The 22,723-nt window shown below is 45.9% G+C and overlaps 1 protein-coding gene across 10 annotated transcripts in view; it reads left to right on the top strand.

Annotated features, from left to right (window-relative positions):
- FAT1 (FAT atypical cadherin 1) overlaps window positions 1–22,723 on the top strand; it is a 126,987-nt gene that overhangs the window by 95,226 nt on the left and 9,038 nt on the right. For all 10 annotated transcript variants that reach the window (XR_014306629.1, XM_082715047.1, XM_082715044.1 and 7 more), the window contains 15 exons: window positions 117–4,184; window positions 4,747–4,943; window positions 7,408–7,561; window positions 8,396–8,629; window positions 9,628–10,017; window positions 11,576–11,790; window positions 12,044–12,181; window positions 14,289–14,432; window positions 15,002–15,199; window positions 15,618–16,419; window positions 16,555–16,686; window positions 18,448–18,605; window positions 19,238–19,700; window positions 21,176–21,329; window positions 21,440–21,550. Coding sequence is in view for 9 of the 10 variants with exons in the window: in XM_082715047.1 (XP_082571173.1) it covers window positions 117–4,184; window positions 4,747–4,943; window positions 7,408–7,561; window positions 8,396–8,629; window positions 9,628–10,017; window positions 11,576–11,790; window positions 12,044–12,181; window positions 14,289–14,432; window positions 15,002–15,199; window positions 15,618–16,419; window positions 16,555–16,686; window positions 18,448–18,605; window positions 19,238–19,700; window positions 21,176–21,329; window positions 21,440–21,550 (7,558 nt within the window). In the remaining variant the exon portion in view is untranslated. The remainder of the gene's footprint in view (window positions 1–116; window positions 4,185–4,746; window positions 4,944–7,407; window positions 7,562–8,395; window positions 8,630–9,627; window positions 10,018–11,575; window positions 11,791–12,043; window positions 12,182–14,288; window positions 14,433–15,001; window positions 15,200–15,617; window positions 16,420–16,554; window positions 16,687–18,447; window positions 18,606–19,237; window positions 19,701–21,175; window positions 21,330–21,439; window positions 21,551–22,723) is intronic.

Below are 22,723 nucleotides of genomic sequence, written 5' to 3'. Positions count from 1 at the left end.
TTTCTGTTTCATTTTAGAATATCACTTCTGAGGATAGCTTTATCTCTGTATCTCCAACTGTGACTTGTATTGGTCCTTATTTTTCTCTAACATGTTTTTTTTTCACACACCCCCAGGAAATATTGGAAATTCTTTCACAATTGATCCCGTCTTGGGCTCTATAAAAACTGCCAAAGAGTTAGATCGAAACAGCCAAGTGGAATATGACTTAATGGTAAAAGCTACAGATCAAGGCAGTCCACCTATGAGTGAAATAACTTCTGTGCATATCTTTGTCACGATTGCGGACAATGCCTCTCCTAAGTTTACATCAAAAGAATATTCTGTGGAAATCAGTGAAACTGTCAGCATTGGGAGTTTCGTCGGGATGGTCACAGCCCACAGTCAGTCATCAGTGGTGTATGAAATAAAAGATGGAAATGTAGCCGATGCTTTTGATATTAATCCACATTCTGGAAGTATCATCACTCAGAAAGCCCTGGATTTTGAAACTTTGCCCATTTACACATTGATCATCCAAGGAACTAACATGGCTGGTTTGTCTACTAACACAACTGTTCTGGTGCACCTGCAAGATGAAAATGACAACTTGCCCGTCTTTATGCAGGCAGAGTATACGGGACTCGTTAGCGAATCAGCTTCAATCAACAGTGTGGTGCTAACTGACAAGAACATCCCGTTAGTGATTCGAGCAACCGATGCTGATAAAGAATCTAATGCTTTGCTCGTTTATCACATTGTTGAACCATCTGTACACAAATACTTTGCTATTGATTCTAGCACTGGTGCTATTCATACCATGCTGAGTTTGGACTATGAAGAAACAAGTACTTTCCACTTTACCGTACAAGTGCACGACATGGGTACACCGCGTTTATTTGCTGCGTATGCGGCTAACGTGACCATCCGTGTAATCGACATTAATGATTGCCCTCCTGTGTTCTCCAGATCGTTATACGAAGCATCTCTCTTGCTGCCAACATACAGAGGAGTCAAAGTCATCACAGTAAATGCCACAGATGCCGATTCAAGTGCATTCTCACAGTTGATGTACTCCATCACCGAAGGCAACATTGGGGAGAAGTTTTCTATGGACCACCAGACAGGGACTATAACTGTACAGAACACAGCTCAGTTAAGGAGCCGGTACGAGTTAACCGTGAGAGCTTCTGACGGCAGATTTGTAAGCTTTACCTCTGTGAAAATTAACGTGAAAGAAAGCAAAGAAAGCCAGCTCAAGTTTACCCGGGATTTCTACTCTGCAGTAGTGAAAGAGAATTCCACTGAAGCCAGAACGTTAGCTGTCATCACTGCCATTGGGAACCCCATCAATGAGCCCTTGTTTTATCAGATCCTCAACCCAGACCGCAGATTTAAGATAAGCCGGACTTCAGGCGTGCTGTCAACCACGGGCATACCATTCGATCGCGAACAGCAGGAGGCATTTGATGTGGTGGTAGAAGTGACCCAAGAACAGAAGCCTTCGGCAGTGGCCCACGTTGTCGTCAAGGTCACCATAGAAGACCAGAACGACAATGCACCAGTGTTTATCAACCTCCCTTACTATGCCGTTGTCAAAGTGGACACCGTGGTGGGCCACGTGATTCGCTACGTTACCGCCGTGGACCGAGACAGCGGCAGAAATGGGGAGGTGAATTACTACCTGAAGGAGCACCACGAACATTTTCAGATTGGAGCCTCAGGCGAAATTTCCCTGAAAAAGCAATTTGAACCTGACACTTTAAATAAAGAATACCTCATCACAGTGGTCGCAAAAGATGGAGGGAACCCAGCCTTTTCCGCTGAAGTGATCGTGCCCATCACTGTTATGAATAAAGCCATGCCTGTGTTTGAGAAACCCTTTTACAGCGCCGAGGTGCCAGAGAACATCCAGCTGCACAGTCCGGTCGTCCACGTACAAGCCAACAGTCCGGAAGGCTTGAAAGTGTTCTACAGCATCACCGATGGAGATCCCTTCGGCCAGTTTACCATTAATTTCAACACCGGGGTCCTAAGTGTCATAGCTCCTCTGGACTTTGAGTCGCACCCAGCGTATAAGCTGAGCATCCGAGCGACCGACTCCCTGACCGGCGCCCATGCCGAGGTGTTTGTCGACATCATCGTGGAAGACGTCAATGATAACGCCCCCGTCTTCAGTCAGCAGGCTTACGCCACAGCACTGTCGGAGGCGTCCGTCATCGGCACGTCTGTCGTTCAAGTCAGAGCGACCGATTCAGATTCCGAACCCAACAGAGGAATTTCCTACCACATGTTCGGGAATCACAGCAGAAGCCATGATCATTTCCACATCGACAGCAGCACTGGCCTCATTTCGCTCGTCAGGACTTTGGATTATGAGCAGTTCCAGCAACACAGGATTTTTGTGAGGGCTGTGGATAGTGGTATGCCCCCCCTGAGCAGTGATGTCATCGTCACCGTGGAGGTCACAGACCTCAACGATAATCCGCCGCTGTTTGACCAGCAGATTTACGAGGCCAGAATTAGCGAGCATGCCAGCCACGGGCATTTCGTGACCTGTGTCAAAGCCTATGACGCAGACAGTTCAGACGTAGACAAGTTGGACTATTCCATTCTGTCTGGCAACGACCAGAAGAATTTTGTCATGGACAGTGAGACGGGGATTATCACACTCTCAAACCTGCGCCGGCACACCTTGAAGCCGTTTTACAGTCTTAACGTTTCTGTTTCCGATGGAGTTTTTAGGGGTTCGGCTCAGGTTCACATAACTGTAATTGGAGGCAATCTGCACAGCCCTGTTTTCCTTCAGAGCGAATATGAAGTGGAGTTAGCTGAAAATGCTCCCGTACACACCCTGGTGATTGAGGTCAAAGCAACCGATGGGGATTCTGGTATTTACGGTCACATTACTTACCATATTGTCAATGACTTTGCCAAAGACAGATTTTACACAAATGAGAGAGGACAGATATTCACTCTGGAGAAACTCGATCGAGAAACCCCAGCGGAGAAAGTGATCGCGGTTCGTTTAATGGCTAAGGATGCTGGAGGAAAGGTTGCCTTCTGCACCATTAACGTCATCCTTACAGATGACAATGACAATGCACCCCAGTTTCGAGCAACCAGGTATGAAGTGGACATTGGCTCCAGCGCTCCCAAAGGGACATCAGTCATTAAAGTTCTTGCAAGTGATGCTGATGAGGGATCCAATGCTGATGTCACCTATGCCATCGAAGCAGATTCTGAAAGTGTCAAAGAGAATTTGGAAATTAACAAGCTCTCTGGTGTAATAACTACAAAAGAAAGCTTAATTGGCTTGGAAAATGAGTTCTTCACTTTCTTCGTGAGAGCTGTGGATAGTGGGTCTCCATCCAGAGAATCTGTTGTCCCTGTCTATGTAAAAATACTTCCACCAGAAATACAACTTCCAAAATTTTCAGAGCCATTTTACACCTACACGGTTTCAGAAGATATGCCTATTGGGACAGAGATTGATCTCATCCGAGCAGAACATAGTGGGACCATTCTTTACAGCCTAGTCAAAGGGAATACTCCCGAAAGTAACAGGGATGAGTTCTTTGTGATCGACAGGCAGAGTGGCAGACTGAAACTGGAGAAGAGTCTTGATCATGAGACAACTAAGTGGTACCAGTTTTCTGTACTTGCCAAGTGCACTCATGAGGACTACGAAGTGGTGGCTTCTGTGGATGTCAGCATCCAAGTGAAAGATGCCAATGATAACAGCCCTGTGTTAGAGTCGAACCCGTATGAGGCATTTATTGTTGAAAACCTGCCAGGGGGAAGTAGAGTCATCCAGATCCGGGCATCCGATCTCGATTCGGGAACCAATGGCCAAGTCATGTACAGTCTAGATCAGTCACAAAGTGTAGAAGTCATCGAATCTTTTGCCATTAATGTGGAGACAGGCTGGATTACGACCCTGAAGGAACTTGACCATGAGGAGAGAGGCAATTACCAGATTCGAGTGGTTGCCTCAGATCACGGTGAGAAGGTTCAGCTGTCCTCCACAGCCATTGTGGATGTTACAGTCACTGACGTCAATGACAGCCCCCCGCAGTTCACGGCAGAGATTTATAAGGGGACTGTGAGTGAAGATGATCCCCCAGGCGGTGTCATCGCCATCTTAAGTACCACGGATGCTGATTCTGAGGAGATTAACAGACAAGTTACATATTACATCACAGGTAAAATATTTCAATGCGAGGGTGTAAGTTAAAAATAAATTGTGCTAGAGGTACACATTTTGAAGTGCATGTTTTGGGAAAATGGGGAGTTATGGGGATGATTTTAGTAACGTTATATCTGAAATAAGTAGAAATAACATCTGTTAAGCTACATTTCAAGTTCTCTGCCTGAGGAAAGTGAACACTTGTTTCATTTGACTGTTTTTGATTTTTATGATTCATTCTGTTGAATTAGCATATGACAGATACATTATAATTAACTATAGCTTCAGCATAGGCTGAAGTATTGTTTAGTAGGCTTTGCATTTTTACTTAGCTTAATACTGTTTTTCAGTACACGTTTTAATGCCGTGATTTGGGGAAGGGGTGGTAAGTCGGAAACCTAATATACCAAATTTAAATGTAATAGTTTTTTTTTTAAAGTGATTCTTGTAAAAATGTAAAAATTCCTGTTATAATGTATAACATTATATATATATTTGAGCAGTTTCTTTCTCCTGTTACTTAGATCGTTCCTTATTTCAATAAACTTGACTGTCCTTTTCTTCCATTGATTTAATAGGAGGAGATCCTTTGGGACAGTTTGCTATTGAAAACATACAGAATGAATGGAAGGTCTATGTGAAGAAACCTCTAGACAGGGAAAAAAGGGACAATTATCTTCTGACCATCACAGCAACTGATGGGACCTTCTCATCCAAAGCCATAGTTGAAGTGAAAGTTCTTGATGCAAATGACAACAGTCCAGTCTGTGAAAAGGTGGGCTGTTCTCCCTATATTATGAATTTCTATATTATGATTCCTTGTTCACCCTCTGAGTAGGACTGTCATGGGATGCTGGGTGTGATTCAGATGCGTTTCACATTATAACCTCTGACGGTTTAAGCGAAGGTGAGTGTTCAGTGGAGCAGGAACTGGAGTGGCTCCAGAACTATTTGGGGGAATGCTAAGTCGTTTCAAAGTCTCATTCAAAAACACTGGAAATCATGGGCAGGATTACAGTTTAACTCTAAACAAGCTCTGAGAAATTTTCATTCCCTGTCTTGGGGGATGCGATTATTCTGGGAAGACACCCGAGCAGTAGTTCATCTGCAAAGTTCCATTTTGCTTTCATAAGTTGGTTTTGGGCGGCACCTGCTCTCGCACACACCTGAGAAATGAAGAGGCAGATGAGGGTTTTGCTACAGCGGTAGAGCCCGTTGACTTAGGAGAACAAGTGCACTGGAGAGGAGCCACTCCCGTCGGGGCCGTGGGGGAGGCCTGGAGCGGCCGTGCTCCCTGCAGCCGGGGAGGGAGCAGCAGCTCCACCTCGGGGACGTGGTGCTCAGATAAGCATGGGGGTCGGGACTCCTCCCCCATTTGTACTTGGAAGGTGGCGATGACGTGAAGGAAGAGTTCCTTAAAGACGATGAGTGTGTTGGGATCAGGTGCACGTAGGTGATCACGTGAGAGCCCGGGTTGGGGGGTAGGCAGAGGGGGCCAAGGGAGAAGAAGGACAAGCCGGTGTCCTAGGTGCTGCCTGCGTGGGACAGCCCGGCAGATGTGTCGGATCAGGAGTGACTGCTGTTTGCTACAAGAAGAGGGAGAGAGACCAAAGATGCAGCATAGGGTGGCATTGGTCTAAAAGGAAGCGTGTTGTGTCCAGGTCGGACTTGGTGTGAGGTAGTGGGACAGTCTGGAATAGGTTTTGTAGACGTTGAGAGAGACAGTAAGACTGAAGATGGGGACTCGGGACAGATGTAAACTTGACAGTTTCTACCGTGAACTAACATTGGAATCCACTTGAGAGGATAATAACAAAAAGGGACCGAGAGTCCGCAGGGGTATTTCCTGGGGAGAGGGAGGAGGAAGCAGAGGCGGGTGGAGGGAACCATACGGGCAGTGTTACTGAGAGCCCAGGAGGAGACGATTTTTAGGAGGCAGGCCAGCGAGTGGAGCTTTGGTGGCCAAGCAGAGGAGGGAGATGTGGATTGGGACTTTGGGACTTGGAGACTGGCTTGGAGACCACGGGCTTTGTGTACTGAGGTGGACGGACGCCGGACTCCAGAGAGGGTGTGTGTGAACACACACACGGATTTGGCCAGTGAAGAAAGAGGGGAGTCCGAGGAAGGATGAAGAGTGGCAGATAAAGGGAAGGCTGGGGGAGTGAGGGACAGTGGGGGACAGTGGCCTTGAAGAGGGGCACAGGAGCTGGGGCAGTGTCGCAGCAGTGGAAGGGGACAGAGCCGTTCTCCGGACAGTACAGTGCCATCAGGAGGGAAGGGCGCTGCAGAGGAATGAAGAGTTCAGTCCACATGCGGACTTTCTGGCAGCAGCGTTTTGAGTGGGTTGGTGGCGGGGGAGCGGAGGATGTCTGTGTGTCTTACAGAAAATAAATGTGTTTTGCTGGCTTGCTTGCTTGCTTGCCTCTTTTTTTTTTTTTTTTTTTTTTTTAAATACTTGGCATATGACTTGGATACAATGCCTTGTCATCTTTGGAAATAATAAAATTAGGACATTAGATCATTTGAAATCATCAGTATTGCAAAATATCCTGTTTCATGAGCCATAAAATGTCGTTTACCTAAAACTGAGCTCACATTAAGAGAGAAAAGTCAACAAAATCTTAACCGGTTTGTCTTATGCTTTGGTTTATGGTGGAAGTTTCTGATTAGTTGGAAGTGGAACTAACCATTCATTATGTTAGAGTTCGGTCAGCTGGGAAGGGAGGGGTGGAGGAGAAGAGCCCCAGAGCCCCCGCCCCCCGGACCTTGGGGATTCTCTGTTTTCCCTCATGACATGGGGATCACTGGTGTCTCAGCTGCAATTATAGCTGGTCATGTGTTGGGAACGATTGCAACTAATGAATTTCCTGTATTGAAAAGAAGTAGACATGATGTAACAGGCATTTACTCTACAGTTTTTGGATAAATATGGAATACTACTTATGTTTTCTTATAAGAACTTAAGTTGAACATGAACCCAACTCAGAGATGTCAAGTATTCAGATTTCTGTGCGTAAATGTCAGGTTAGACTCTCTCAGTGAGAGAGAGGAGTTACTTGTTACACGACTCTGTTTTGTTTTAAAAGAAAAATAGTTTTCAAAGCTCCTTGGATTTTAAATTCCGTCATGTCCCATGTTTTCTGTGACCAAAGTTAAATGATTTTTTTCCCATTATTCTCTTGGAAGTCATGTTAACCCTTCATGTTTTATGTTCACGACATTACTTAAAATCGTTGTAGACTTTATACTCGGACACGATTCCAGAAGACGCCTTTCCTGGGAAGCTGATCCTGCAGGTGTCCGCTACAGATGCGGACATCCGCTCCAACGCAGACATGACTTACACGTTGTTTGGTCCAGGCGCAGAAAAATTCAAACTAAATCCAGACACAGGTAAAGACGGGCTTTGCAAAATTAACTATGTTCCAATAAAGTCCTCTCCTATATCCGGGTGATTTTAGGTCCCATGTAAAATTTGAAATTACATTCTGTTCCTATAAAATGTACTCTGATACTACAAAATTGGCATCTTTTAAAAATCTACACAGCAATTTACTGTGTAAAATTTGAGATTAAAAAAAAAGATTTAAAGATTTTAAAAAATTAACAACATCACCTACTTGAACCAAGGATTTAAAATTGAGATTAGTATCAACTTGTTTTTTTAAAAAATAGTTCAAAAATTGAAGGATCTCTCAAACTTTCTGCTTTATTTTGTATATAGTTTGTTTTCTTCAATCCGTGGACATAAATTATTTAGCATACTTCTTAAAATGATTAGTAGTATTCTATTTGTATTTAAATCTTCTAAAAGTGTTTTCCCTCTTATAATTTGTATTTTGTTAAAATTACAATTTTCTGGCAGCTTCCCCCGCCCCAGAACTAATTGTAAACATATGAAGCTATGAGTCAATTTAAAAATATTTTAGATTTGGTAAATTAAGTAGTGCTTTTTTTTCTTCTTCTTCTGTTTTTGTGATATTATGTATAATCTGAGAGGCGCTGGCCTCGAATTTTAATCTTTGTGAGTTGAAGAGCTGGCAGGCGGCAGGGTCTGGAAACCTAGCTCTCCCTGGGCTCCTGCAGCTGTTGACTCCTGTCACTGATACCACTGTGCCTCCCCAGTTCTGTCATCGTAAGAGAAAAGGGGGAGAAATGGTAAGATGTGCATTTGCAGTTCGCATCTTAACATTTCAAATGAGTCCGTTTACTTTTGTTTGTTTTTAGGTGAACTGAAAACATTAGCCCCTCTTGATCGTGAGGAGCAAGCAATTTATAACCTCCTGGTCAAGGCCACAGACGGAGGGGGCCGATTCTGTCAGGCTAATCTTGTGCTCACGTTAGAAGACGTGAACGATAATGCCCCCGAGTTCTCCGCCGACCTATACGCCATCACCGTGTTTGAGAACACAGAGCCTGGGACGCTGCTGACCAGGGTGCAGGCCACGGACGCAGACGCAGGTACTGTCTAGGTGATGCTTTTTGGCTTTAAGATGTGCTCAAGGATTACAGGGACCTCTGTCCAGAACACATCCCAAATTCAGCCTCTTTGACTTAACCTCACCTTGGGCATATCGAATAACTTGTATTATTTTATTTCTCAGCTTTAAAATTGGAATGGAATCTTTAGAATAATGAATTTTTTTTTAAAGATTTTATTTATTTATTTGACAGAGCGAGAGATCACAAGCAGGCAGAGAGGCAGACAGAGAGAGGAGAAAGCAGGCTCCCTGCCGAGCAGAGAGCCTGATGTGGGGCTTGATCCCAGGACTGTGGGATCACGACCTGAGCTGAAGGCAGAGGCTTAACTCACTGAGCCACCCATGAATTCATTTTTTAATGAATATTTGAAGTCCCCAAATTGTGCCCCATGTACTTAACTATTGTAGGACATCTGTGGTGTCCCTAAAATTATGGTTAGTGACTATATTAACAGATCTTTGTATATCCATTTGAATTAATGAACTGAGGTGTTATGTTGTGAATAAACCATTAGTACCATAGAGATGTTAATATGGAAGCAGAACAGAAGCAAATGTTACATTGGTATAGTTTAACAGACCTCCCATAATTTTATAGAGAGTACAATCCTCTAGGACACATGTTTATAACATTTGCATAGCAGAGAATAAAAATAATTTCTTAAGTCAGACTAGTACTGAAGAATTAGAGCAATAACAAAAATGTTGCTTCTCAGATCTTTGACTTCATTTTAAAAGCGCTGCTGGGTATTCTAATATACATTCCTATAGAGTATCGTCTTAAAAAGCCAGGTGACTATGAAATCATGTTTAAGTTAGTAAATTGTTAATGAAAACATTTGCTTTTTAAAGGCGATAGTCATAAGAATGTCTAAGTAATGCGTATGAGTGTTTTCCCTTTTAAAAATACGCTGCATGTTTTCTCAGAAAATTTAAATTTCTCAAATAAAAGTCTCACATATGGTCATGTATCACCAGGACTGAATCAGAAGATCTCCTACTCACTCATCGACTCGGCTGATGGGCAGTTCTCCATTAATGAATTATCTGGAATCATTCAGTTAGAAAAGCCCTTGGATAGAGAACAGCAGGCCGTGTACACCCTGACTTTGAAAGCCACGGATCAAGGTTTGCCGAGGAGGTTGACTGCAACGAGCACTGTCGTTGTGTCGGTTTTGGACATAAATGACAACCCACCTGTGTTCGAATACCGTGAATATGGTGCCACCGTGTCCGAGGACATTCTCATCGGAACAGAAGTTCTTCAAGTGTATGCGGCCAGCCGGGATATTGAAGCAAATGCAGAAATCACCTACTCGATAATAAGTGGAAATGAACATGGAAAATTCAGCATAGATTCTAAAACAGGTGACCTACCCGGTGAATGAGAGGAGGCCCTTGATTCTGCCCCAAAGGCTTGCTCCCCCAGCACTTTACCTGCTACAAAGAGATCAGAAATCGGCTGTGGCTACTCTGAAAAGATAAAACTTGAGTTTTCTTTGTGTTGTTACTTTAAGTGGGATTCAGAGTGGTTTAGACCTTTAAGTGAAAAATTAAAGAAGCCCACTCTAGTGATGCAGTCAGGATGGCATAACGGTAAAGAGTAGAAGACAGAAAAGGACCTTGCGTGCTAGTCCCTTGCTCTCTCCCACGTGAAAGTAGCTTCTTAGGCAAAACAGTGGTTTCGACCTCTTTGATCTTAGTTTCCACAGGGGGCATCTGATGATTCATTAAAATTGACGTTTTCATTATGTTAGTTATATAGAATAGTCGAAGTCCTTGAATCAAACTGAGTGGCAGCTATCAGCAAGGTCGAGAGTGGAAGCAGCTAGTGACTCTTGCTGTGTAAACACTTTTGTTGTCTTGTTAACCGTGGTCTGAATCCGCTGTAAGTCTTCAAACCTTGTAAAAAGTCACTCCTTTCAAACCATATTTAATTGTGTGTGACTGAGATGAAGAGTAGGAGTGTGATGATGCTGTTTAAAAACTTTTTTTTTAAAGATTTTATTTATTTGACAGAGAGAGATCACAGGTAGGCAGAGAGGCAGGCAGAGACAGAAGGGAAGCAGGCTCCCCGCTGAGCAGAGAGCCCGATGTGGGGCTTGATCCCAGGACCCTGAGATCATGACCTGAGCCAAAGGCAAAGGCTTAACCCACTGAGCTACCCAGGCACCCTAAAAATGGATTTTTAATGCATATCAAAGAATTACTGTTTTTAGGGCTCCTTCCTAGGATGGTCTATAAAGAAGGGTGTTGTTTTGGGTTTTGTTTTTTTTAAAGATTTTTATTTATTTATTTGAGAGCATGAGAGGGGAGAAGGTCAGAGGGAGAAGTCGACTCCCCATGGAGCTAGGAGCCTGATGTGGATGGAACTCAGTCCCAGGACTCCGGGATCATGACCTGAGCTAAAGGCAGCTGCTTAACCGACTGAGCCACCCAGTCACCCTGAAGAAGTGGGGTGTTAAAGGAATTGTTAAATCAAAAAGTGATTTGGGGGAGGGGCAGGATGTGAATAGTTATTCTGGAGATTAAAAAAAAGATGTACATTTCTTTAAAAGGAAAACATCTATGAGAAGGAAAGGGAAAATAAAAGCTGAAGAGTAGAATTCTTTTTCCTTTTTATGTTATTAGAGAGATGTCTATAGTAAACTGTGTTTTGGAAGAGAGAAGAGATATAATCACTTTCTAGTGGGATGTGGGTAGTGTTGACTAGGGAAGCAATTTAAATACCACAGAGAAATAAATGAGCATCCATGAGTGGGCAGATTTATAATTTGTAATTGCTGAGTTAAGATACTAGAAAACCTACATAAATAATAAGCAAACTTTTGGGGCAGAAATGGTTTGTGTAGAAGTGTGTTCCCGTCACCATGGAAGGAAGCGGTAGCACTTAAAAGTCCTGAAAGTCATTTTGTTTTCCATTTAGGGGCCATATTTATCATTGAGAATCTGGATTATGAAAGCTCTCATGAATATTACCTGACTGTCGAGGCCACTGACGGAGGCACGCCTTCCTTAAGTGATGTTGCAACCGTGAACATTAATGTAACTGATATCAATGACAACTCCCCTGTGTTCAGCCAAGACACCTACACGGCAGTGATCAGTGAAGACGCCCTTCTCGAGCAGTCCGTCATCACGGTGTGTCTCTTCTCTACTATGTTCTTCTGGATCTTTGGAGGAAATTTCGGAGGAATTTTTTTTGTTATTTTTGTTGTGGCCTTACTCAAAAATAATTGGAAGATGTGGAAATGTCTTTTGTTATCCCAGTCAGTTATTAAGTCTGTTGTAAATTACTGCTTTATAACAGCTAGCTATTGATACCAGAAATGGGCTTAGTAGACCCCTGCCCCTTCCTTAGCTGTCTCCTAAGCAGGAGTCTGATGTTTTCTAGGTTATGGCTGATGACACCGATGGACCTTCAAACAGCCACATCCGCTATTCGATTATAGATGGTAACCAAGGAAGTCCGTTTACGATTGACCCTACCAGGGGAGAAGTGAAAGTGACCAAGCTTCTGGACCGGGAAACGGTATGTGCAAAAGTTTGGTTTAAATTGTTTACAAATCACCAAATCCGTACGTACAAGTTCTTGTGCTCACATCTGTCACATGATGGGAAGTATGGGAAGGGTAGAACCAGCCTTGTTCAGGCACTGACAAGCAAGGTACAAACACTTGAAAAGCAATTCCAGTAGGGAAATCTCGAGAGTGTAAGAGATGTGTTTCATACGGATAGAAGTTTAAATAATAAAGGCTTATCTTCAGGAAGAAACTACTCTTGGCTCCATTGTTTGGAGACACTTCATGGAGCTAGTCACTAGGTTTTCAATAATGGCAGAGACTTCAGAAAACCATGGTCGTTGAGAGAAGGGGAGGCCCTGTGAGGAACTTCGTCAACCGAGGCACGGGGACAGGAGGGTGTGTGTAGTATTCAGGTGACTGTATTGGGCTGTATTGGAGTAGAGGAATCCTACCAAGAAGTGAGGGACGCAGTAGAATGGTGTGCGAGGAACACATCCGAGGCTCAGACTGGATGCCGCAAGCAGCGGGAGTTAGTGAGCAGTTGCGAGCCTGGTGTAACTCTCGAAGGAGACCAGTGGGAAGGTGAGTGCCGCGGTCGGTGTGAGTGGTGCCAGCGAGGCGGGCAGACCAGCCCCCAGTACTCTACCATGACGCAACAGCAGCCCGGTTGGCAGGTGCCGACGAGCAAGTGAGAAGACAACTGTGGAGGCTCCGTGAGGGAGAAATCCGAATCTGCACAGCTCAGATAAGGCCCTGCGTGGGAGGCAGCCGCGTCCGAGACGGCGGTTGTCGTTCGCCACCTGGGCCTGGGGACTGCCCTCCGAGAGGAGAGGCAGTGGCCTGTGGGGTTTGATGTGTTGAGTTTTAGAGGAGAGTGGCTTATGTGAGGAGAAATTTTCAGCCAGTATTTGGAGATTTTACTCAAACTTAAGAAATGTGAAAGCTGGAAATACAGATACGGCTCGAGCCTCTGAAGAGGATGATAGAAGCAGCTTGACGTAGTGAGTTCGTATGAGCAACGCCAGGCTGTCCCTCCGTCCCTCTGTCCCTCCTCTCACACACTCAGGGAGCTGCCTGGAGAGGTCCCAAAGTCCAGAAGTGAATTAAAAGGACATTGGTGACAGTGGAGTATAGTTTCAGAACACTAGCGGGTAGAGCTAAGATGAGAGGGATCTGGGAATACAGTGATGAGCTACCTCGTTCAAGTCTCAGTTCTTCCATTCCTTCTGTGACCTGTTACTGTTGAGCAGGGACTTTGCAAGAGCTTAGGAAGCCCGATGTTAGGCTTATGGTTGCCGTGCTGCTGGCTGAACAGATAGGAGTGTTTGTGACGGACGCGCCTGTCTGCTCCTTTAATGTGCTGATGTTCAGGACAAAGGCGTGTGGTATGTCCCAGGCCGTTTGCCCTTTCCTGTTGGGGCACCCTCCAGGACTCCTGTTCTGCAGAACATACTCTGGGGTTTAGCCCACTTCTGGCATCTTCCACCTCTCCCTCTGGAAGAGAGCTTCACGGGGCCTGCCCTCGAACGGAATCCACCTCACTTGACGTAGTTTCCTTTGTAGGGAGGGGGGTCACAAAGAACTCACCCTAGGGGATTTGGACAGGGACTGTAATCTGAGTGTAAAAGGGATGGGGAGGGTGATCTGGAGTGTCCTGAGGTGTTGAAGATGAGGAAACCCTTGGGGCCAGAAGACCGCTTCCCTCGGCTTCCGGCAGACGGTCCCATTTGGGCCTTAGAGAAAGCTGCCATCCCTCTTACTTCGAGTGCAGCAGCCTTCCGGCTCTGTTCCGTTTCTCTCATTGTATTACTTCTCTGTTACAAGTTCCATTAATCTGTTATTTATTAAAGTGGGAATGCTTTCACGGAATGAGAAGGTCTAGCGTGCATCAGAGACTCTAACCACCAGTGGTCGCTTCTGTTGAGCGCACACTCGGATGTGTAGGTCTTTGCAGCGTGCTTGTCGTCGCTCGGAGAATTGCCCGCATACGAGACACAGCACGTGAGGACGGTTACTCCGGTCTGCCCTTCCGGGCTGCCAGTCCGCGTCTGATGAAACCCCGTGTTTGGGCTTTGTGAAGTGGACATGTGTTCTTTTTCTCTTGTGTCTGAACAGATTTCAGGTTACACACTGACAGTTCAAGCGTCTGACAACGGCAGTCCGCCCCGGGTCAACACGACCACCGTGAACATCGACGTGTCGGATGTCAACGACAACGCCCCGGTCTTCTCCAGGGAAAACTACAGCGTCATCATCCAGGTAGTCTCGGGGATGCTAGAGGGCTCATCGAACTCCTGCCTTTGGAAGTGAGCTCTTCTTTCGGCCTCAGTTTGTTGGAAACAGCTTTCTTTTCCAAAAACAACGATTTAGAAAAACAGGGAGAGTAAAATCCGTCTGTCAGTATTACAGAATGAGTGTTTTCAAGATGGAGCTAAACTTTTCTCTCTTTTTGTGCTTTTTAAGACATTCTCACTGGCTTGATCCTTAATCTTATTTTCTGTTGTCCTGTATTGGAGAAGTGTCCGAGACTCTCATCCACGTCTTCCGTGTTCCGCCTCCCCGACTCCCCGACTCCATCCCCCTCGCACTTCTGCCCGTGCATCCTCTCCTCTCACGCGTGCCCTCCCCCAGCCCCCACCGCCCCCTTTGCCCCTCCCCCTCCACATCACTGCCCCACCCTCACCCCTTCTTCTCTGTCCTGTCCGGTGGGACACAGCAGCGCTTTGTGTTCTGTTTACTTCGTGTTACAGAAAACCTGCCTGTGTCTTGTACCATATAGATCCGGTCTTGTTGAAAGTCTTGTGTCTTTTGGTCCTTGTGTCCTGCAGGAGAATAAGCCGGTGGGCTTCAGCGTGCTGCAGCTGGTTGTGACCGACAGGGACTCCTCGCACAATGGCCCGCCCTTCTTCTTCACTGTCGTGAGTGGGAACGAGGACGGGGCCTTCGAAGTGAACCAGCAAGGGGTCCTGCTGACGTCCGCTGCCGTAAAGAGGAAGGAGAAGGATCATTACCTCCTGCACGTGAAGGTATGAAGGTCTGATTTTGTTGTGGATTCCTAGAGGAGAGCCCCTTTGGAAGCTGTCTCCTGTGTGAACAGCTTACGTTTCATGAGAAAACAAAATGAGAATTGTGGGGGTTTTTTATTTGTTTTTATTTCTTTGCCATACCTTTGTTTTGATCCCAGTGTACATTGAGGGGGTCTCATTTATTCATTTGGTCACTTCATAGACCTTGACAGAGCTAAGCTTCCTTACGAGTTAGCAAAAAGGCTGTGAAGAAATATTTTTCCTTTTCCTAGCTAGGCTTCTTATGTAGAGAAATAAGTATCTGGTCATTGGTAATTTTTTGAAACATGAACAGTGTGAATATATTTTAGTAAGAAATTGTAAACAAAGACAAAGGAGTTTTGGGGTTTTTTGTTTGTTTGTTTTAATTTCCTCACAGGTGGCAGATAATGGAAAGCCTCCGTTGTCATCTTTGACATATGTTGACATCCGGGTCATTGAGGAGAGCGTCTATCCACCTGCGATCTTGCCACTAGAGATTTTCATTACGGCTTTTGGAGAGGAATACTCAGGTGGCGTCATTGGGAAGATTCACGCCACAGACCAAGATGTGTATGACACTTTAACCTACAGTCTGGATCCCCAAATGGACAAGCTCTTCTCTGTTTCCCGCACCGGCGGTAAGCTGATAGCCCACAAAAAGCTGGATGTGGGGCAGTACCTCCTCAACGTCAGCGTCACCGATGGGAGATTTACGACGGGGGCAGACATCACTGTGCACATCCGGCAGGTGACCCAGGAGATGCTGAACCACAGCATCACACTGCGCTTCGCCAATCTCACTCCGGAGGAGTTTGTTGGGGACTACTGGCGCAACTTCCAGCGGGCTTTACGGAACATCTTGGGGGTGAGGAGGAACGACGTACAGATGGTCAGTTTGCAGCCCTCTGAGCCTCCCCCACATCTGGAGGTCCTGCTTTTCGTGGAGAACTCGGGTAGCGCCCCCATTTCAACCAAGCAGCTCCTGCACAAGGTTAATTCTTCCGTGACGGATATTGAAGAAATCATTGGTGTCAGGATACTGGACGTATTCCAGAAGCTCTGTGCAGGACTGGATTGCCCGTGGAAATTCTGTGACGAGAAGGTGACCATGGATGAAAACGTCATGTCAACGCATAGCACGGCCAGACTGAGTTTTGTGACCCCGCGCCACCACCGAACAGCCGTGTGTCTCTGCACAGGTAACACATACAAGTCCCTGACAGCGGGGGGTCCAGGTCATTCCACGGGCAGCCTTCGAAGTCTACACAGTAACGACTGTTTTCCTGAAATTCCTGTTAATGAGCTTCCCCTCCCTCTCTGTTTTTTAAACAAAGAGGGAAAATGCCCACTTGTCCATCGTGGATGTGAAGACAGTCCGTGCCCTGAGGGATCGGAGTGTGTCCCGGATCCAGGAGACAACAGACACTCCTGCGTCTGCCCGGGTGGCAAGTTTGGCCCGTGCCCGGGTAAGAGTTCAGTGATGAAGCATGCTTCTTACATAGAAGTCACTTTTTCTTGCCATCCTTCTCTTTATTGGAGTTGACAGATGTAAAGCGCATTGATTATAACAAGTCGGGCTTAAGACGAATCGAGAGCCGTAGTCACTTCTCCGTTCTCTGTGTGTACCGCTGAGTTACTAGCGACGCCCTTCCTTCCCTCTGACTGCTCGTGCCGACATCACAGTCCCACGAGTACATACTCAGAGTGGTTTTCCCCACATTCTCTTTACTAAAAAAAAAAAGAAAAAGAAAAACTGGACTCCCCACCTCTCACAGTCCCACGAGTACATACTCAGAGTGGTTTTCCCCACATTCTCTTTACTAAAAAAAAAAAAGAAAAAGAAAAACTGGACTCCCCACCTCTCACAGTCTCCTGCTTGGTTTTCTGTGGCTTAACATGTGTTGTGGGCATCTTCCCAAGTCCATGCCCATAAACCTAATGCTTCTGAGGGGCTGGATTGTTTTGGGTCAGCTTTGTCCTTAATTATAAATGAGCTTGAGGTTGTGAAGATGTTTTCTCGTGTTAAAACGAATCCTTTGGGGGCCCCTGGGTGGCCCAGTGGGTTAAGCCGCTGCCTTCGGCTCAGGTCATGATCTCAGGATCCCTGCTCAGCAGGCAACCCGCTTCCCCCTGTCCCTCTGCTGCTCCCCCCACTTGTGCTCTCTCTCCTCCTCTCACTCTGTCAAATAAGTAAAATTCTTTAAAAAAAAAAAAAAAAACAACAACAAATCCTTTTCTACACTTAATCATGGTGACGCACTGAGAATGGACAGAATTATTGGGTCATTCCGTTGTAGTTCTGAAACTAATACAACATTGTATGTTAATTGTACTTTAATTTTTTTAAAAAGTACTTTATACATAGAGCCTTTATTGGTGCTTTCTAAAAACTAGGATTTACTATGTCAAAGATTAACTACACTTTTAATTTTTAAATATTTCTATTATGTTAGTTTCCCAGAAAGTCACACCAGTTCCTTACTTACAGTCCTTTGTGACCGTCTGTCCATTCTCTTGTCAGTATAAGGTTTTCAATTAAAAAACAAGTTCCCCCATCCAGTAGGCATGAAATGATAGCTAGTTGTTTTAGTTTGCATTGCTCCAGCTTCCTGTGAAAGTTTTATTTACTCCTCCTAGCATTTCCTCTCTGGACTGGCCTGTTCCTATGCTTTACTTGCCTGTCGGGGTTATCTGTGTCATGTTTTCAGTGTTTAGAACATTCTGTGTGTTGTGAGCGTGAATGTTACCTCCATCCCACTGTCTGTTACTGGTGTTTTGATTTGTTTAAAGTGTCTCTTGTCATTTTGAAATTTAATTTTTGTCAGTTCTGTGTAATTTTACATAACCATTACTACCTCTGCAGAGTGATATTCATCATTTTTGGAGCCTGGGGATTATACTTTGCGTGAAAAGTTTCCCCAGACCACCATGGCTGTGTGACTATTCTCCTCAGTTGTCTCCTAATAATTTTGTACTGAACCTTTTTATACTTAGATCTTTCATTGTTATAGAATTGGTTTCTCTCTGATATAGTAGACCAGTTCTCTTCCAAAAGAAATCCAGTTATGCTGTGCTTTTTATTAAAGCAAATAAACATTTTCCGTTGAATTGAGTTTTATAATGTTGTAACCTTAGATAAAAACTTGGATCACTGTTGGGGGGAAATCTCACTTTTATAAATATGCTTCAACTTGGTTCTGATTCATGTTTTCCTCTTCATGATTCAGGGAGTTCATCGGTCACATTTACTGGAAACAGCTTTGTGAAATACCGTCTAATGGAAAATGAAAACAGACTGGAGATGAAGCTGACCATGAGGCTCAGAACCTACTCTGCTCACGCGGTTGTGATGTATGCCCGCGGGACCGACTACAGCATCTTAGAGGTACGTTTTTGTACCTGAAGACTTTAAAAACACGAAATTCTGTTTTATGTTCATGTTGTCCATTTTGGGGGAAAAAAAATTAAGGGACATGGTTTTATTCCACATTTAAATAGTTCCTTGATACCTCTCTTAAGTTTTTGACGTTGGGGCTAAAAAGCTCTTTTTGCTCTTCCATAATACAGAGATTGACTTCTGTTTCTCACAGCATCTATAGGTCACGTGACAGTTAACATTCAAACTCTCAGTGGTATTACATCTTACTAATGTTACAGAGACAGTTTATAGAGAGCATTCGTAACTGCTTAAATAGTGCTAATCATCGTCTTTTTTTTTTAATGCATTTAATTCACTTTTGATTTTACCTGATGCTATTTTTGGTTGTTATTCGGTTAACAGCTAATTGTGGGTGATTTCCATGATGCTTTTCGGAGGTGCACTTGGCACTTGAACTTGTGTTAGGTTCATTTTTACTCCGGGCACTGATGAGACGAGTGTGTGTTCTGCAGTGCTTAAAGGCAGTCTCACTCACTTTTCCCTTCAGTCACTAAATGTACCTCTCCTTTGGATGTTTGACCAGTTCCTCGTGGACGGTCCTGTAAGAGTAATGTGAATGGTAATTGTCTTTGACACAGATTCATAATGGAAGGCTGCAGTACAAGTTTGACTGTGGAAGTGGTCCTGGCATCGTGTCTGTTCAGAGCATTCAAGTCAACGATGGGCTGTGGCATGCCGTGTCTCTAGAAGTGAATGGAAACTATGCTAGGTTGGTTCTAGACCAAGTTCATACTGCATCAGGCACAGCCCCCGGGACCCTGAAAACCCTAAACCTGGATAACCATGTGTTTTTCGGTGGCCACATCCGTCAGCAAGGCACCAGGCACGGGAGAAGCCCCCAAGTCGGGAATGGTTTCCGGGGCTGTATGGACTCCATCTATTTGAACGGGCAGGAGCTCCCTCTGAACAACAAACCGAGAAGCTATGCACACATTGAAGAATGGGTGGACGTCTCTCCTGGGTGCTTACTAACAGCTACCGAAGACTGCTCCAGCAACCCTTGCCAGAATGGAGGCATTTGCCACCCGTCTCCTGCTGGAGGTAGGCCTCGGCACTAGTCATCTTCAGAGCGCTACACGTGGAGACACTTGAGAAGAGCCTCAGGTCTTTCTGCTTCCCCTTCCCATGCGAACGATGGTGTCGGATCCTGCAGTCAGTGTTGGAACTGAGGGAAACCAGAGCAGGGCTGGACTCAGGAGGGTTCCCCCCCAGTCAGGCTGCAGAACCTCCTCCTTGTTCCGCACCAGTAAGCACTGGTGAACCACAGCTGACTCTGTCCTCTTCCCTGTGGTATTTATTTTGCACAGTCTTCTTCCAGTCACATCGGTGCTGACCCACCGGGACTCAGAACTGTGCACTCTTTCCTTCCGGAGGGCCCCCTAGGTCTGATGGCTCAGCATGTAGGGACTGCTAGCCTTGCTACAGATGGGGTTTGGTTTTTCAGAATGCCTCGAACCCTCTTGGAGTATAACCAGTCCTGTCCCGAAGTAGTAGTAGAGTAGTAGAGGACTCCGTGGCATTTTGTTAACCTGGCCCCTTTTTGTCCCCTTCCCAGTAATGCTGTGAAAGGACAGGACAGTCACAGTGCCTGATCAGTAGAGCTGTGTGTGATGAATGAAGCAAAAATGAGAATGGCGCTTCAGTGGGATTTCAGAGGATTTGGCTTTGTGTTATTTTGGGGACATGTTTGTGCATACCCTATGCATGCAAAGAACAGGCCAGGCTATCCCCACCAAAGGATGCCGCGTGAAGGTTTATCCTGTGCTCATGTTCCATGCCCACGTCAGGTCAGCAGGGACACCATCCTCCTTGACTCAGGGATGGGGCTGAGAAGCATTTTCTTGAAACGGGCTACCGTGATCCCTATAGCAGCAGGAGGATGAGAGCGTGGTGCCACACACAGGCTCATAAAGCTTCGGGCTCAGAGTAGCGCGTCTTTGGCTAGAGAAGCTCTCACAGCCGTGCCCACCTTCAGCGGCAGCGGGGAAGTGCAGTCCTGCCCCAGGGACAGTTGGAAAAAGTCTACCACATGAGCTGTCCCATGTCACAGTCTTTGCAAGAAATCTGACATTCTTTATGCTCGTTTGGACACATGTGACAGTCCCTTTCCCCGATGGTAGTTCATAGTCTCCCGAGGGCTTTCACATTACTATCGCAGCCTTTAAAAGTCTGGGAGCTGCGGACAAACGGGGATGTGTTCGGCCGGAAGTGCTCTCAGTCCGCATGGTCACTCAAAGAAGGGACTTTCTTTGCTGTCTGTCCTTGGCCCACAAGTTCTGATTAACTGAAGCTAATTATGGGTTCTCTGTGCAGCTCTTCTGGTTTGGTTTTACCAACAGCAGAAGTGAGAGATTGTTGATACAGACGACACTGTACCCAGAGAGAACGGGAACTGTACGAACTTCTGCGGGTCTCGCGGTTGTTAACGAGGGCTTCTCTTAAAAGTAAAAACCAGTATTATACTAAGATATTTTGAGTTATTGAATGAGCTTTTTTTTCCCCTCTCGCACCTACAGGTTATTACTGCAAGTGCAGTGCCCTGTACGTTGGGGCGTCCTGTGAGCTGAGCGTTAACCCGTGCTCCTCCAACCCGTGTCTTTACGGCGGCACATGCATCGTGGACAACGGGGACTTTGTGTGTCAGTGCAGAGGCTTATACACCGGTCAGAGGTCAGTGTAGCTCTCGGGGTGAGAGTCCTGGAAATGCCTCCTTTTGTTCCCTGTTGTGTCCTTTGCAGTACAAGTGTGACACTGATGCCTCTGTCCCTCTCCCCCCGCAGGTGCCAGCTTAGCCCCTACTGCAAGGATGAGCCCTGCAAGAACGGGGGCACGTGCTTTGACAGTTTGGATGGTGCGGTCTGCCAGTGTGATTCGGGTTTTAGGGGAGAAAGGTAACTGGCTTCTTCTAGCACCTGTGTTTGCACCTCTCCGTCTTGTCACATCCATTCGCAGACGTAGCAGAGCTCTGTTCATGTGGGGCAGCGCTGCTTTAGAATCTCACGTTCTACACCCTGAGGTCTTGGCCGCTGTTATCCTTTCACTCTTGAAAAGACGGAGCAGGTAACTGCAACGTCGTGCTTGAAAATGCCTACTTCCGTCCTCGAGAGGTCTTCACGCACAAGGTGCTCGCAGGCAGGACCCGTGTGGGGAGCGGTAGTAATTCTGTTACGGCAGATGCACCCGGAGTTGTTACCTGTCTTTGCAGTGGGACAGCAGTGACCCCTCTTCAGAATATGTCATAACTCACGTCTATCTAGTATCTAGCAGCTGCTTTCTGGGGGAGAAAAATGGGGCCCAGGGGGGCTCGTGGTACACCTTGAAAGCAGCAGGCGTGTTAGTTCCCGCATGCCCGGTCACTGTTCGGTTTACCAAGTAACTGCACATTGTCTGTCAGTGCCTCCCGCCTCACTGAGGTGTGCCCCGTCCTGTGTGCAGGCTGTGAGGGCCGGCGGCCTGTGGGCGTCTGCCTACGCTTCTGCTTCAGCGGTGGTTGTAGTAGTGAGTTTTGCCATCAGTCACATGGTCTTAGTTCCTTTTTAAGATTTTATTTGACTGAGAGAGGGAACACAAGAATGGGGAGTGGGAGAGGGAGAAGCAGGCTTCCCACTGAGCAGGGAGCCTCATGAGGGGCTTGATCCTGGGACCCTGGGATCATGACCCTGAGCTGAAGACAGACACTTAACGATGAGCCACCCAGGCACCCTGTGGTCTTAGTTCTTAAACTGACTTTCCTAATTCCAGTCAGTTGATAATTTATTTGACAAAAATGTCTCCACTATTGACTGGCAGTTGAGTACAGGGAAGGGCAGTAGATATATTTTATAAAAGTGGGGAGGCTTTGAGAAGCGTCGGGCACATCTGCCCCCGTGTGGAAAGGCAGAGGGGTGGAGCAGCCTGGGAGTACTCAGGTGAGGGGCTGTGGGAGGTTTTCAGCAGGAGAACTGTTTTAAAATGGAAAATTTCTAATCTTTCACATGTTTTCTGCAACCATCCTATTTCTAAACAGGAAGATTTTCTTAGAGATTTAAGCTAGCCTTTCAGAACAGTTGCCAGCAGGCCATTTA

Source organism: Mustela nivalis (genome assembly GCF_964662115.1).
Source record: "Mustela nivalis genome assembly, chromosome: 20".
NCBI lineage: Eukaryota > Metazoa > Chordata > Mammalia > Carnivora > Mustelidae > Mustela > Mustela nivalis.
This window is presented reverse-complemented; position numbering and strand designations above follow the sequence as displayed.